The 11,095-nt window shown below is 39.0% G+C and overlaps 1 protein-coding gene across 1 annotated transcript; it reads left to right on the top strand.

Moving 5' to 3' along the window:
* Positions 1-1,760: 1,760 nt before the first annotated feature.
* On the top strand, positions 1,761-10,851 carry rhoub (ras homolog family member Ub). Its single transcript, XM_086080088.1, has 3 exons — positions 1,761-2,128; positions 5,843-5,901; positions 8,322-10,851. The coding sequence occupies exons 1-3, from the start codon at positions 1,909-1,911 to the stop codon at positions 8,775-8,777; spliced, it is 735 nt and encodes a 244-aa protein (XP_085936214.1). The 5' UTR covers positions 1,761-1,908; the 3' UTR covers positions 8,778-10,851.
* The last annotated feature ends 244 nt before the right edge of the window (positions 10,852-11,095 follow it).

Here is an 11,095-nt window from a genome sequence, read left to right as displayed (position 1 = left end):
CATGTACAGTCTTGTGGCTTCATATATGGCAATGTCTTCATCTGTCATGGTATATTAAGGAGTATTAATTTACATTGAAAATTTGAGTTGATCCCAAGTGACTTTGGGTGCACCCTGGAATAGTCCCGGGCCCATTGCAGTTCTTCCAACTTATTTGAATAGAAATGCAATATATTTTATATAGTTTATACATGAAGTAAGTACACTATTACTGATATATAAGTCATTTAAAGTATTTTTTTTTGTTACAATTTTAGTTGATATGACAATGCAGTGACAATTTTTGAAATAAGAATGCACACCCAGCTTCATGAAATTTTCTTCTCATGTGTAATGAATGGCATGACGTCTGTGGAAAAAAGACATGGTTGCCACTCTGGATTGGTCTTGCAATTGTTCTGGGCTCAAGCAGAGGGGCCCTCTTCACAGCTCAAGTTAATAAAAACCTACCTGATGTCAACCATGTCCCAGAAACATTTAACCGCCCTCGACATCAAAGAATGCCAACGAGGGGAAAGGGGAGTCTTGCACAGGTTCCCATTCAAGCTACGAGCACCACTGCTTGCTTAACAACCTCACTATACAATGAATTAGGATTTTGCAGAACATGTAATTTATATCAGAACATACGTAAAATTCAAATATAGCTCTTGTACTCACAGAATCAAATATTAAACTTAAGTCAACATCTTGTTTTTTGGGGGGGAGGGATTCATTTCTCGCTGTGCTGCTATTTTTGGCCACAAGAGGTCGGCAAAATTCCAGTGTTCAAACATGCCTACGAGTTTGACTCTTAACTTATAACTACAAAAACAAGTCACTCACAATTAAATTAACAGTTTTAACATTGATAGGAACAAACCTGGAACGGTTTACAGATTAAATGAAGTAGTTTTTATTAAAAAAACAACAACATTTAATTGATCAATGCTCAGTAAAAAGAAACATTTGTTTGAAAACTAAATTTTTGTTTTTAGTAGTAGTACAGTAATTCTCCAGCAGTCAAAAGAGTGCTACAAGTGTTACGTGGCCTCCCTCTAGTGATACACAAAATAACCACTGCCTTAGTATAGTTCAGTTGTACTGTATTTAACTTTTTAGAATCAACATTTGCATTATATCTTTAAGAAGTGTTGGTTAAAACGTTTTTTTTTTCATTTAACTTTTGTGAGTAATGCATTTTAATTCCATAATTTAAGTAGGTATAGTGCTAACTTACAAAACCTAACATTACAAACGTTTATAATAATAATAACAATATTTTTTAGTTATGAACACTTTTGTCTTGTTTTTGATGAGTACTACTATGCTACTGTAGATTAATGTCGGACTAGTAGACTACTTGGACAGTAAAGTGTTTTTTAAGGTCGTACTACTGTACTTGTACAACGTTTGAGAACTACTGTTAGAATGTACTAGTGCACGTACAAGTGTTAATGTTCCATATGGAATCAGCTGGTAAAGTAGGTCAGTGTGTGAGAGAGCAGCTGTAGAAAATCGAATTAAAATGGACATTTGAGATGGCCCAGAAGCTGACATGTGAAAATACTTTTTCTTTTTTTCTTTTTTAACGTTTCAGTGTACTACTGTACTCACACTAAAAGTTCTACCATTGCTTCTCTTGTGGCAGTTAACAAATAAAGATCACCTCAGCACGGTCCAAAACATGCTGCTCACCACGTGAAGTGGGCGGGGCTATGCAAATGAACCGAGTATATAAAAAGCCAGGCTTCGCTGGCAACCGGTCATTAAAAATCGAGTTGTGTCAGGCAACGCTTGGCTCGTCACTTCGTCGGGACAATGACCAAACTCCCTTGAGATTCAACGCGCTTTTACAGCTAAAAGCGAAGCGACTCGCTTTTCTTTTCCTCCTCAACGTGGAACGCCACTCTTTCTGACTTCTTTTGAATGTCCCCTCATTCTTCCTCCATGGAATACCCTCCGACCATGGCTCCGCCGGTGCCGCCGCACAAAGTCCAGAGTGGCCGGCCGGGACAGCCTCACGAGCGGCTACTCAAGTGCGTCCTGCTCGGGGACGGAGCGGTAGGCAAGACCAGCCTGGTGGTCAGCTACACCACCAACGGATATCCCACCAAATACGTCCCCACCGCCTTTGATCACTTTTCCGGTAAGTCTGATTAATGAAAGGGGAATACTGTATTAAAATATCTTAAGCGCTATTTTATCGATATATCGTGTATTTCATATTGTTAGCCGTTTTAACACTACACACTTCGTTTTTACACTGCAATTACAACATTACCACTATGTTCAAATAGTATAAGTCAATTTGCATATGTTAGACTTGTACAAAGAAAGAAAAAAATACCCGAATACAATTTTGAAAACACACATTATTTCTAAGAGAGAGGAAATGCAAATGTTTTGTACTTAAAAGTTACATACAACTGAATTTCACAAATGGACTGCCCTCGATTAAAAAAAATAAAAATAAGGCGAAGCTACTGTAATATTATGCACGGTTTGAACATTTAATTGAGGGATCCTTTCATTTTCCACTAGAGGGAGCAACCTACATGGAACGCACTGATCTAATATAGAAGATAATTTAATTTGGCGTGTCTCTCTCTTTTCCCATTGTATTTAAGTGTAATTTTTTTTGTTAATCAAATATTTTTTTAAATTTATTTTTCACAATATTTGTGTTTATTTTGTAATATTTTCTATTGTTTTCTGTTTTGTAATTTTTGTTTATATCTCATTTTCTCTTTTTTCCAATTTGTGTATTTTGTTATTTAAAAAATATATTTTTGTCCCAAATTTTCCTTTAATATTTTAGTGCGTGTTTATAGTATGTTTTTTTTTAAATGTATCTATCTATCTATCTATCTATCTATCTATCTATCTATCTATCTATCTATCTATCTATCTATCTATCTATCTATCTATCTATCTATCTATCTATCTATCTATCTATCTATCTATCTATCTATCTATCTATCTATCTATCTATCTATCAGCTGGGATGGTCTCTAGCTCCCCACGACCCTGATCATGATGAGTGGCATAGAAAAATGGCTGGATTAATTTAGTTTGGCCCCCGAGCCATATGTTGTCCACCCCTGCTTTAAGGTGACCGCGCCAGTGACAAAATATCGTACGTCTAAAGTTACACGTGTGTAGTTTTTATGAGATTTACTGATTTAAGACTGTAATAAAGTTCTTGGCAGAGGCAACACGAATGTGTTCTTACCTGTCTGAGATGGTGAGAGCAGCACCCACCCAAATTTGTTCCATGTCCTATCGTAATAATAATAATAATACAGGCGTGTTTGTTTTTCCGTGTCCCTTTTGTGTGTTTGTGTGTGTGTTTGACTTATCTCTGATGTTGTTGCCATGTTGCCACTTTTCCAAGCGTGTCCCTGCAAGCTTTTGTTTGCTGAAATATTAGCAACCCAAATGAGAGTTGCAACCCGTGCATGAAAGTGATTTTCAGCAAGTCGACGTGCGTTATGTCATAATCACATCCAGCCCCGCGTGTCCTCTAGCTTTGCTTTTTGAAGTTTGTTTGGATTTGGAGGCAACTTGTACTATTTCCATAGGAAATGATGGAAATAAAAATAATGCCTTCTGGTGGCAAACTGCCTTTACTATAGAACTACCTGTACAGGGTAGGCATGTTTTTACCTAACATTTTGACATTATTAACTGTCATTCAAGTGTAAAAAGAAGTTTATACTCATACCAAACATTGTTTCTAGCCCAGAAGTAATTCGTATCGACTTCAACAAAAGAACGATAACAAATTTGCCAAGACAAGGTAACACAGCCACCAATGCACTTAAATTGCTTTATTAAACAAATGCGTGATAAGCGCATTCATATATGGGATGCCTATGGCCATAACTCATAATAATTCATAACTAGCTAATTCTACACTTTTTTTTCCTGCTGGCACCCACGTCACTCACCAGACCACACCCCGCCTTTTAAAGCCATACACACCAAAAGTCACTAATCGTACACTAGAACGTGAGGTTAATGACCACAAGAGGACTACAAAAATAAAAATCAATCCTTTTCACATGCGCATTTTATTCCGTTTAAAAATGCACAATCAATTATCCGATTAATCGATGGGATAACCAGTAGAATACTCATGATTAAAAAAAGTGGTGCGTGAAATATTTACTGCCTCAATACATTTGCAGTGGTATTTAATTGTTCGTTCATTCGTTGACACCCACGTCACTCACCATACTAGGCCCAGCCTTTTAAAGCCATATACACTCAACGCATAGATAGTACAGTATAGTTTTTAATAGTGCTAAATTATTATTTTGTTATCCGATTATTAAATTAGTAGTTGGAATAATCGATTCTAGAACGATTTGATAGCTGCGGCTCTATTCGCTGTACATTTCAGCCTCTGCGCTAATGAGGTTTTAAAACCCAACCGGGTTGCCACAAATCCTCATAAAAAACACTCAAGTGTGGGAAGAGAAATCACAAAGAGCCAGTGAGTGTCTCGCTGGCAGGTTTTAGGTTGCACAAGCGGGCCCGTTGTTGTCGTCGTCAGCCTTGACCCGCGGGCGCTCTCCTCCACATCTGTCACAGAGGCTCACAGGCACAGATTGTCTTGACACAGAATGATTGTGCACTTTGTGTGTGTGTGTGTGTGTGTGCGTGTGTGTGTGTGTGTGTGTGTGTGTGTGTGGAGGGGTGGGGGCGGCGGTAGCAGGGTCGGGTGGGGGGCACCGCTCGGTGATGATGTCATTTCTTTCAGGCCCCCCCTGAATGAATGAGAGCGACCCAGTTTTTTTGTGTGAAAGTTGACTTGAGAGGAGTTATGCAACGTCGCAGGTGGCGGGCGGAGTGTTGAGCGCGATGGGGGTGATAAGTTGGAGCTTGTAGCAGATTGGCTAACAAGTATCATATGTCTGACCGTAACATATCGAAACAGCTATGTTTGAAAAACACAACTATGATATTTTTTTCCAGCATGAAACAGCAAAATCAAACCGTCAGACTGTTTAAGTTTTTTTTTTTTTTTTTTTTTTTTTTTTTTAAAGAGCTCAGTATTGTTCATTCGGTAATGTCATCATTATTGCTCTTTTTTGTTTTGTTTTGACTGTTTAATTTCTATTTTATACCAAAGCTATTGACTTGATCATTTGACAGACAATACAGTCTAACATTAGCTACAAGCTTGGAGCCGATTTGATGCAGATATAGTTTATAGCTAATGCTAATTCTTGACTCCACCCCCTTGAATGTCATTATCTTTATTATGTTGTGTTTTGGAAAGAAAATTGCCAAAAATCTGCAAAAAAAAAATCGGCCAATTTTTAATAAAAGCCGATAAATCGGTCCGATACTAATATACACCCACCTAATGATCAATATGTTCTGTTTACCTACATTTTGAATGTCTACACGTTCAATTTGATTCTCGTGGTCACTAATGTAAATGTTAGATATGGGTCACTTGAACATAAATACAAAATATAACGTTAAAAAAAAAAGTCAGGCCTTGGCGGTTCAAGTTGTTCCATAATGCTTCTTTGTTAGCGCTATGATGAAGTCTGCTGGTCTCAGCCAAGGCTTTGATCAAGTATACAAGCGACCACACACACGCACGCACGCACGCACGGCCCTAAGGGCCTATTGTAAACGTTTCCATGTGCCCGCTGCTTTGGATTGTAAAAACGAATGACCCCGTCGTTCAAACATGGATGACTCACGCACTTTTCAAAATGAGGCCCAGTGGAAGAGTCGCACTGAACAAACAAAAACACGGCTGATGAGTACAAACTGTCCCACTGGCGTGTGTGTTTGTGTGTCTGAATTCAATTGATCTGTTTTTTTTGTATTCTCACAGCTGTGGTTCAGGTGGACGGAAACCCAGTTCGACTGCAGTTGTGCGACACTGCGGGACAGGTGAGTTTGACGCACAAACACACACACAACCAAGGATGGAGCAGTTCTAGAAGATTTAGGTCCTGACCAATTAACTTGCTGGTCAGTTTAATGGGTCTTTTTATTTTTATTTTTTTTAACTCATTTGCTCCCAATAATGTATAAATATATATTTTTTAATACTTTGTCCTTCACTCCCCAATTTTTTTTTATATGTTATGTTTTTTTTATGCTAGAGCATAAAGAAGGCTTTGATGAAGCCTCTGAACTGAAGAGAATGTTTAAAGCAATGGTTTACAAAAACAGCCAGCAGGTGGCAGCAGAGTATAAGAGATCAGCCAGGGCCATGTTGCAACAAGTTCTTTTTCCCAGTGTTTTCCACAGGTTTGTAAAGAATGATGAAACTTAGCTATATGCTAATGCTAATTGCTGCAAAACAGAAACAGATAGAAATGAACTTTTTTCCTGATGAAAGAAGAGACTCTCATCTTTCTTTTGGTAGGTTCCATGTTTTTATAGCAATACAACACAATGTTCTGTGGGTCTTGCAAAATCCAGTGATACACCCGGGAGCGAAAAGGGTTGCTTCAGTAAAAATGGCTGGGAGTGAATGAGTTAAAGATTTTTCTCTCTGATGTAAATTTAAATAATAATAACCAATACTAAAGGAGATAGCATTGTAAAACTGTCAAATGTTCAGCCTTTAAGTCATATCTATATTGTTGTAAGCAAGACAAGTTATTTTATTTATGATATGTCTTTTTTAATTAATCAGCCAGGTTATCAGAATTTTGTTCTGCTAAATATCGGAATTGGCCTAAAAAAAACCTTAGCAGTTGGGCCCAAAATGGAAATTTATTGAAATTTGAATTTAGCAGAAATGTTCCACCCCTTTGCAACCCTAAAGGCCTTTTCACACTGCACTTAGTAATGCACAGCATGCCGTTTGTACACTGCTGTGTGGCATCTCGCTGCGATGTTCAAATGTTCAATTCGAGATTGGCGTTGCAATGATGTCAGAAGTTGCGTCCAGTCGTAGAGGGGGTTGGCGGAGTGATTTCAGAGTGTTAACAGCAACCAGTAGGGAAAAAGCTTCCATGTTACTTCCTGGTTGGCTGCTACGCAAGGTCTTCCAAATACGGGCAAGCTGCCGTCCGTGCGCGCCAAGAAAATCTAAATCTCCTCCTATGAAGAACACAAACCTCTCCACTAATCCCGCCTTTTTGCCAAATCTATCCATCCCATGTGCCTTGCTTGCGCCTGAACGTGTCACTCACATGATGTCAGTCAGTCCATCGGCACCCACAACCATTTCTGGCGCGTGGAATTACATAAGTGTCGACTTGAATCTGCTGATATTCGCCCTTACACGCTAACGTGTGTGTGAGTTGTTGCAGCAGCTCACGACACGTTATGAGTTCGGTATTAGGAGAGGCTCGATAAGAGCGCTGGCAATGGCCGGCAGGCTTCATGCGTATCAAATGTGCTGCTCCCAGGCCAGGGTTCGTCCGAGTGTGCTTATGAAACAGCCAGGCTCCACACCAAGTAACCACGCCGGCCGGGTTTTCACAACCACGGCTGACATGCCGACTTTTTGGTCCCCACGTTTGAAGGCATGTGGAATTCGTTACTGGCAAAGAGTGTGGAGACATCGTGGTAAAAATCGTCGCCCATGCTAATTATTAATCAATCTTATGGCATGAAACGTAATCAACTCTTAAGTACAAAAACTCACCACAACATGAATTGACGTAAAAAAAAAATTCAATACCGATATACGTTACTCAAATCTTCAGTACTCAACGATACCGATACCATAAGTACTTATGATACATGTAAACAATGACAGATATTTTTTTAAAGACCTTTATATCCCAATTATAATTACAATTTGCTCATAAAAGTCATTTTACATAGAGCACACAATAAAATTAATTTAATTTTTTTATTATAAATTAACTCATTCAATGCCAGCCCAGTTAAATTTGGATTTTTGACATCTGTAGCCGTCACTGGCACTGAATGAGTTAACTGAAACAAATAATCCAGTGGCCAGGGCGGGGGGGAGCGAATCTCGACCCACTTAATTAGAAAAAGCTAATGCAATTTTACTACAACAGCAATATTAACCACACAGCGAAAACTGAATGTCAATAGATTGTGCAGGCCTACCTAATGAAGTGGCCACTTCGTCTATTCCTGAGCAGATTCACTCAATTTAGCGTCAGAGCACTACTTTTAGACGCCCGCTTCGCTAAATCATTCTTCTGTATGTAGACAATAATGTTGATGAGCCTCATGTGAAATGGGTTCGTTTGGGTTGAATTTATGATAATTCGACCCTGTGTCTGTTTTGTTTCAGACCACAAGTAAATAAATCAGTCCAAATGTAATAACAGTGCGCGTTTAAGATCCTCACCTGTCTTTTGTGTGTCCACCAGGACGAGTTCGACAAGCTGCGTCACTTCTGCTACAGCCGCACGGACGCCTTGCTGCTGTGCTTCAGCGTGGTCAGCCCGGCGTCCTTCCAGAACGTGTGGGAGAAGTGGGTCCCGGAGATCGGCCGGCGTTGCCCCCTCACGCCCGTCCTTCTGGTGGGCACGCAGTGCGACCTGCGGCAGGACGTCAAGGTGCTGATCGAGCTGGCTCGGCGGAAGGAGAGTCCCGTGGCCGAGGAGGACGCCCGCGCGCTGGCCGACAAGATCGGCGCCGTCACCTACGTGGAGTGCTCGGCGCTCACGCAAAAGAACCTGAAGGAGGTGTTCGACGCCGCCATCGCCGTGGGCCTGCGCAATTGCGAGCGGAGGCTGCGGCGAGAGAGGAAGGTGCGCAGCACGGCCGATAAGATGAAGATGCTCTCCAAGTCGTGGTGGAAGAAGTACGTGTGCGTCCAGTAGGGTACGAACACTTGCGGTGGCTTGCCGCTGAAAAGGACAAAAACGGCACGCGGCGCAGCATTCGCAAATGTGATAATCAGCATATGAACTGAGAACTGTATATTCAAGCTATATCATCTATATGGGCTGTACACTGTAATTCCACGTTGTTCTTGCCAAACTCAAAACACGTTTCATTTTGCGTTCACAGGATGAAGATTTTCATTGGCTCACAAGCATCGTTGTTGCAAATAAGAAAATTCCAGTTGCCTTGATTCAGTGTTTGCGGATTACCGTAACCATGGTGACTACGAATAATTTACCAAGCACACTGGAGATTTTTAATTGATATTGGGACACTAAGTTCTAAATGACCTCGGATTTGTTAAAGCACCTTTTATTGCTTTACTACCTTCACACAATTTTCCACTAATGAATAGCAAAATGAACTGCTTGGTAGTGTACTGTGCATGAAAGCCAGCACCTTTCTTTATCTTCACAGCAGATGAAGATGTGTGTGTTTGAGTGTTTTTCAAATCAAATGTTTGAAACTGGATAAAAAAAAAATACTTTTCATGAGAACATGTTGATTATTAGCTTTGAACAAATGCGTTTTTTGGGGGGGGGGGGTTTATTATTATTTTTTGCAACATTCAGCTGTAGAATTAACCGCAGAGTGATGATGAGCAAATAAATCAACAGAGCCTGACTACAAATAACAAAAATCTGTTTATAATTGAGGCTCCCACCTCCAGGAAAAATAAATAAGTGAATAAGTGGAGTTTCCAAATTTCCGTGAATATTGGGAATAGGTTCCCCAAAGAAAAATAGCTGAATTCACAAATGCCAAATATGAAAATGTGGGGGTCTGCTGTAGTTGGGTTTGGATTATTGGTGTCCACTGATAAGCGTGCATCTCCAAATAATTTTTTTTAAGATTGATAAGGTTTTGATTTTTAGATGAAATCATGTTTTCTAAAACATTAGACTTTCAGTAGATGAAACAATTTCTCATATTTATTTGAGAAACTTAAATGTTTCAATTTTTTTTTTAATATTGTGAGATTTTGCTTTTTTGCACCTTGAGCTCACAAAAAAAGGACATCCAAAGATTTTTGTGTGTGTGCGCATTTTGTCTCATTTTGCAGAATTTAGATGTTTTTTTTTGTGCATTTTTTTCAGCAAAAAATTGTAAAAACATCTAATATGGTTTGAGTCAAATTACCAGCAAATGCGTCAAATTTTTATTGTGTTTGTGGCTAATGTGTAAAAAAGAAAGGACAGATGATTTTGTGTTTTTAAAAGTTAAATACATCATTTTTGACCTCCCAAAAAAAGACAATTTTGACTTCTTGGGGTAAAAAAAATCTTAACACAATTCTAGGTACAAAATGGGGCATTACTAATTGTACTACTGTTATGTTTCTACTGACAGTTTTAACAAATATAACAATGTTTTTTGTTCCTTTTTTTAATTTTTTATTTTATTGCAAACTCCCCCCCTGTAATGTGCCTTAAGCTGATGCTGTATAGTGCAGGTGAAAGCCTTAAAGGGATCAGCCCTTTAATGACTAACTAAAGTTGGGTAGCGCTATTGTCAATCGCGCCACCACGCACATTTCCAAGACTGACTCGAAGTGCCATGCAACAAATGGCCTTTGGACCAGTTGAGGTTTCAACTCAAGTGTCAGCTATACAACGAGTGCACTGCTTTTACCTCCAACTAAATACGGTGCCAAAAACAGTCATTGTCATATGTCGTAAATGTAAAGTGCTAGTGATTGTCCTTCCTCTATTGACCACTAAAGAGACACGTTCTAGAATTATACTGTTAGTTTGCTTCTTATTTTTCAGAAGCCCGTTATTCATTCATTTCTGTTTCGGTTTCTTCATATCTGCTCACTCTGGGCCGACGACTGATCATGAACAAAGCAGATGCATGAATGTGCCATTTTCATTTATGTATGTTACATAGTATGTATAAATATGTCCTATAATATGATGTTTGTAATGTCACCATAATATAAGCGGTACTTAACAGAGCGATTTTGTTAAGCTGTTTGAATGGAACAAAATAAAATGTGAAACATTTGAACTCTTCGCTCTTTGTTGACACTTTCATGCAAATTATTATTCACTTGTATCGTGTGAATATTGTTAGTTTTGAACTTGTGTATAAACACAAAATCAAAATATGAAAAGTAAAATGTTGCAGCATTTTTAAACCACTGTAATATGAACTTGTAATGTACGTCTTAAGTTTCTGGGTCCCTCCAGAGACAAAATTGCACCCTGACAATCGTAAATATTATAATAGTAATTATTGTATTGTTATAGCA

This window comes from Leptonotus elevatus, chromosome 7 (assembly GCF_054856555.1).
Source record: "Leptonotus elevatus isolate MCC_2025b chromosome 7, RoL_Lele_1.0, whole genome shotgun sequence".
Lineage (NCBI taxonomy): Eukaryota > Metazoa > Chordata > Actinopteri > Syngnathiformes > Syngnathidae > Leptonotus > Leptonotus elevatus.
The sequence above is the reverse complement of the archived record's forward strand: the minus strand, read 5'-3'. Positions and strand labels throughout refer to the sequence as shown.

What these genes read in the sequence shown, in the direction of transcription:
- rhoub (XM_086080088.1), top strand. Translation starts at nt 1,909, where the DNA reads ATGTCCCCTCATTCTTCCTCCATGGAATACCCTCCGACCATGGCTCCG. An exon ending in CGCCTTTGATCACTTTTCCG is followed by an intron (nt 2,129 to 5,842) that starts GTAAGTCTGATT and finishes GTATTCTCACAG; the next exon opens with CTGTGGTTCAGGTGGACGGA. An exon ending in TGTGCGACACTGCGGGACAG is followed by an intron (nt 5,902 to 8,321) that starts GTGAGTTTGACG and finishes TGTGTCCACCAG; the next exon opens with GACGAGTTCGACAAGCTGCG.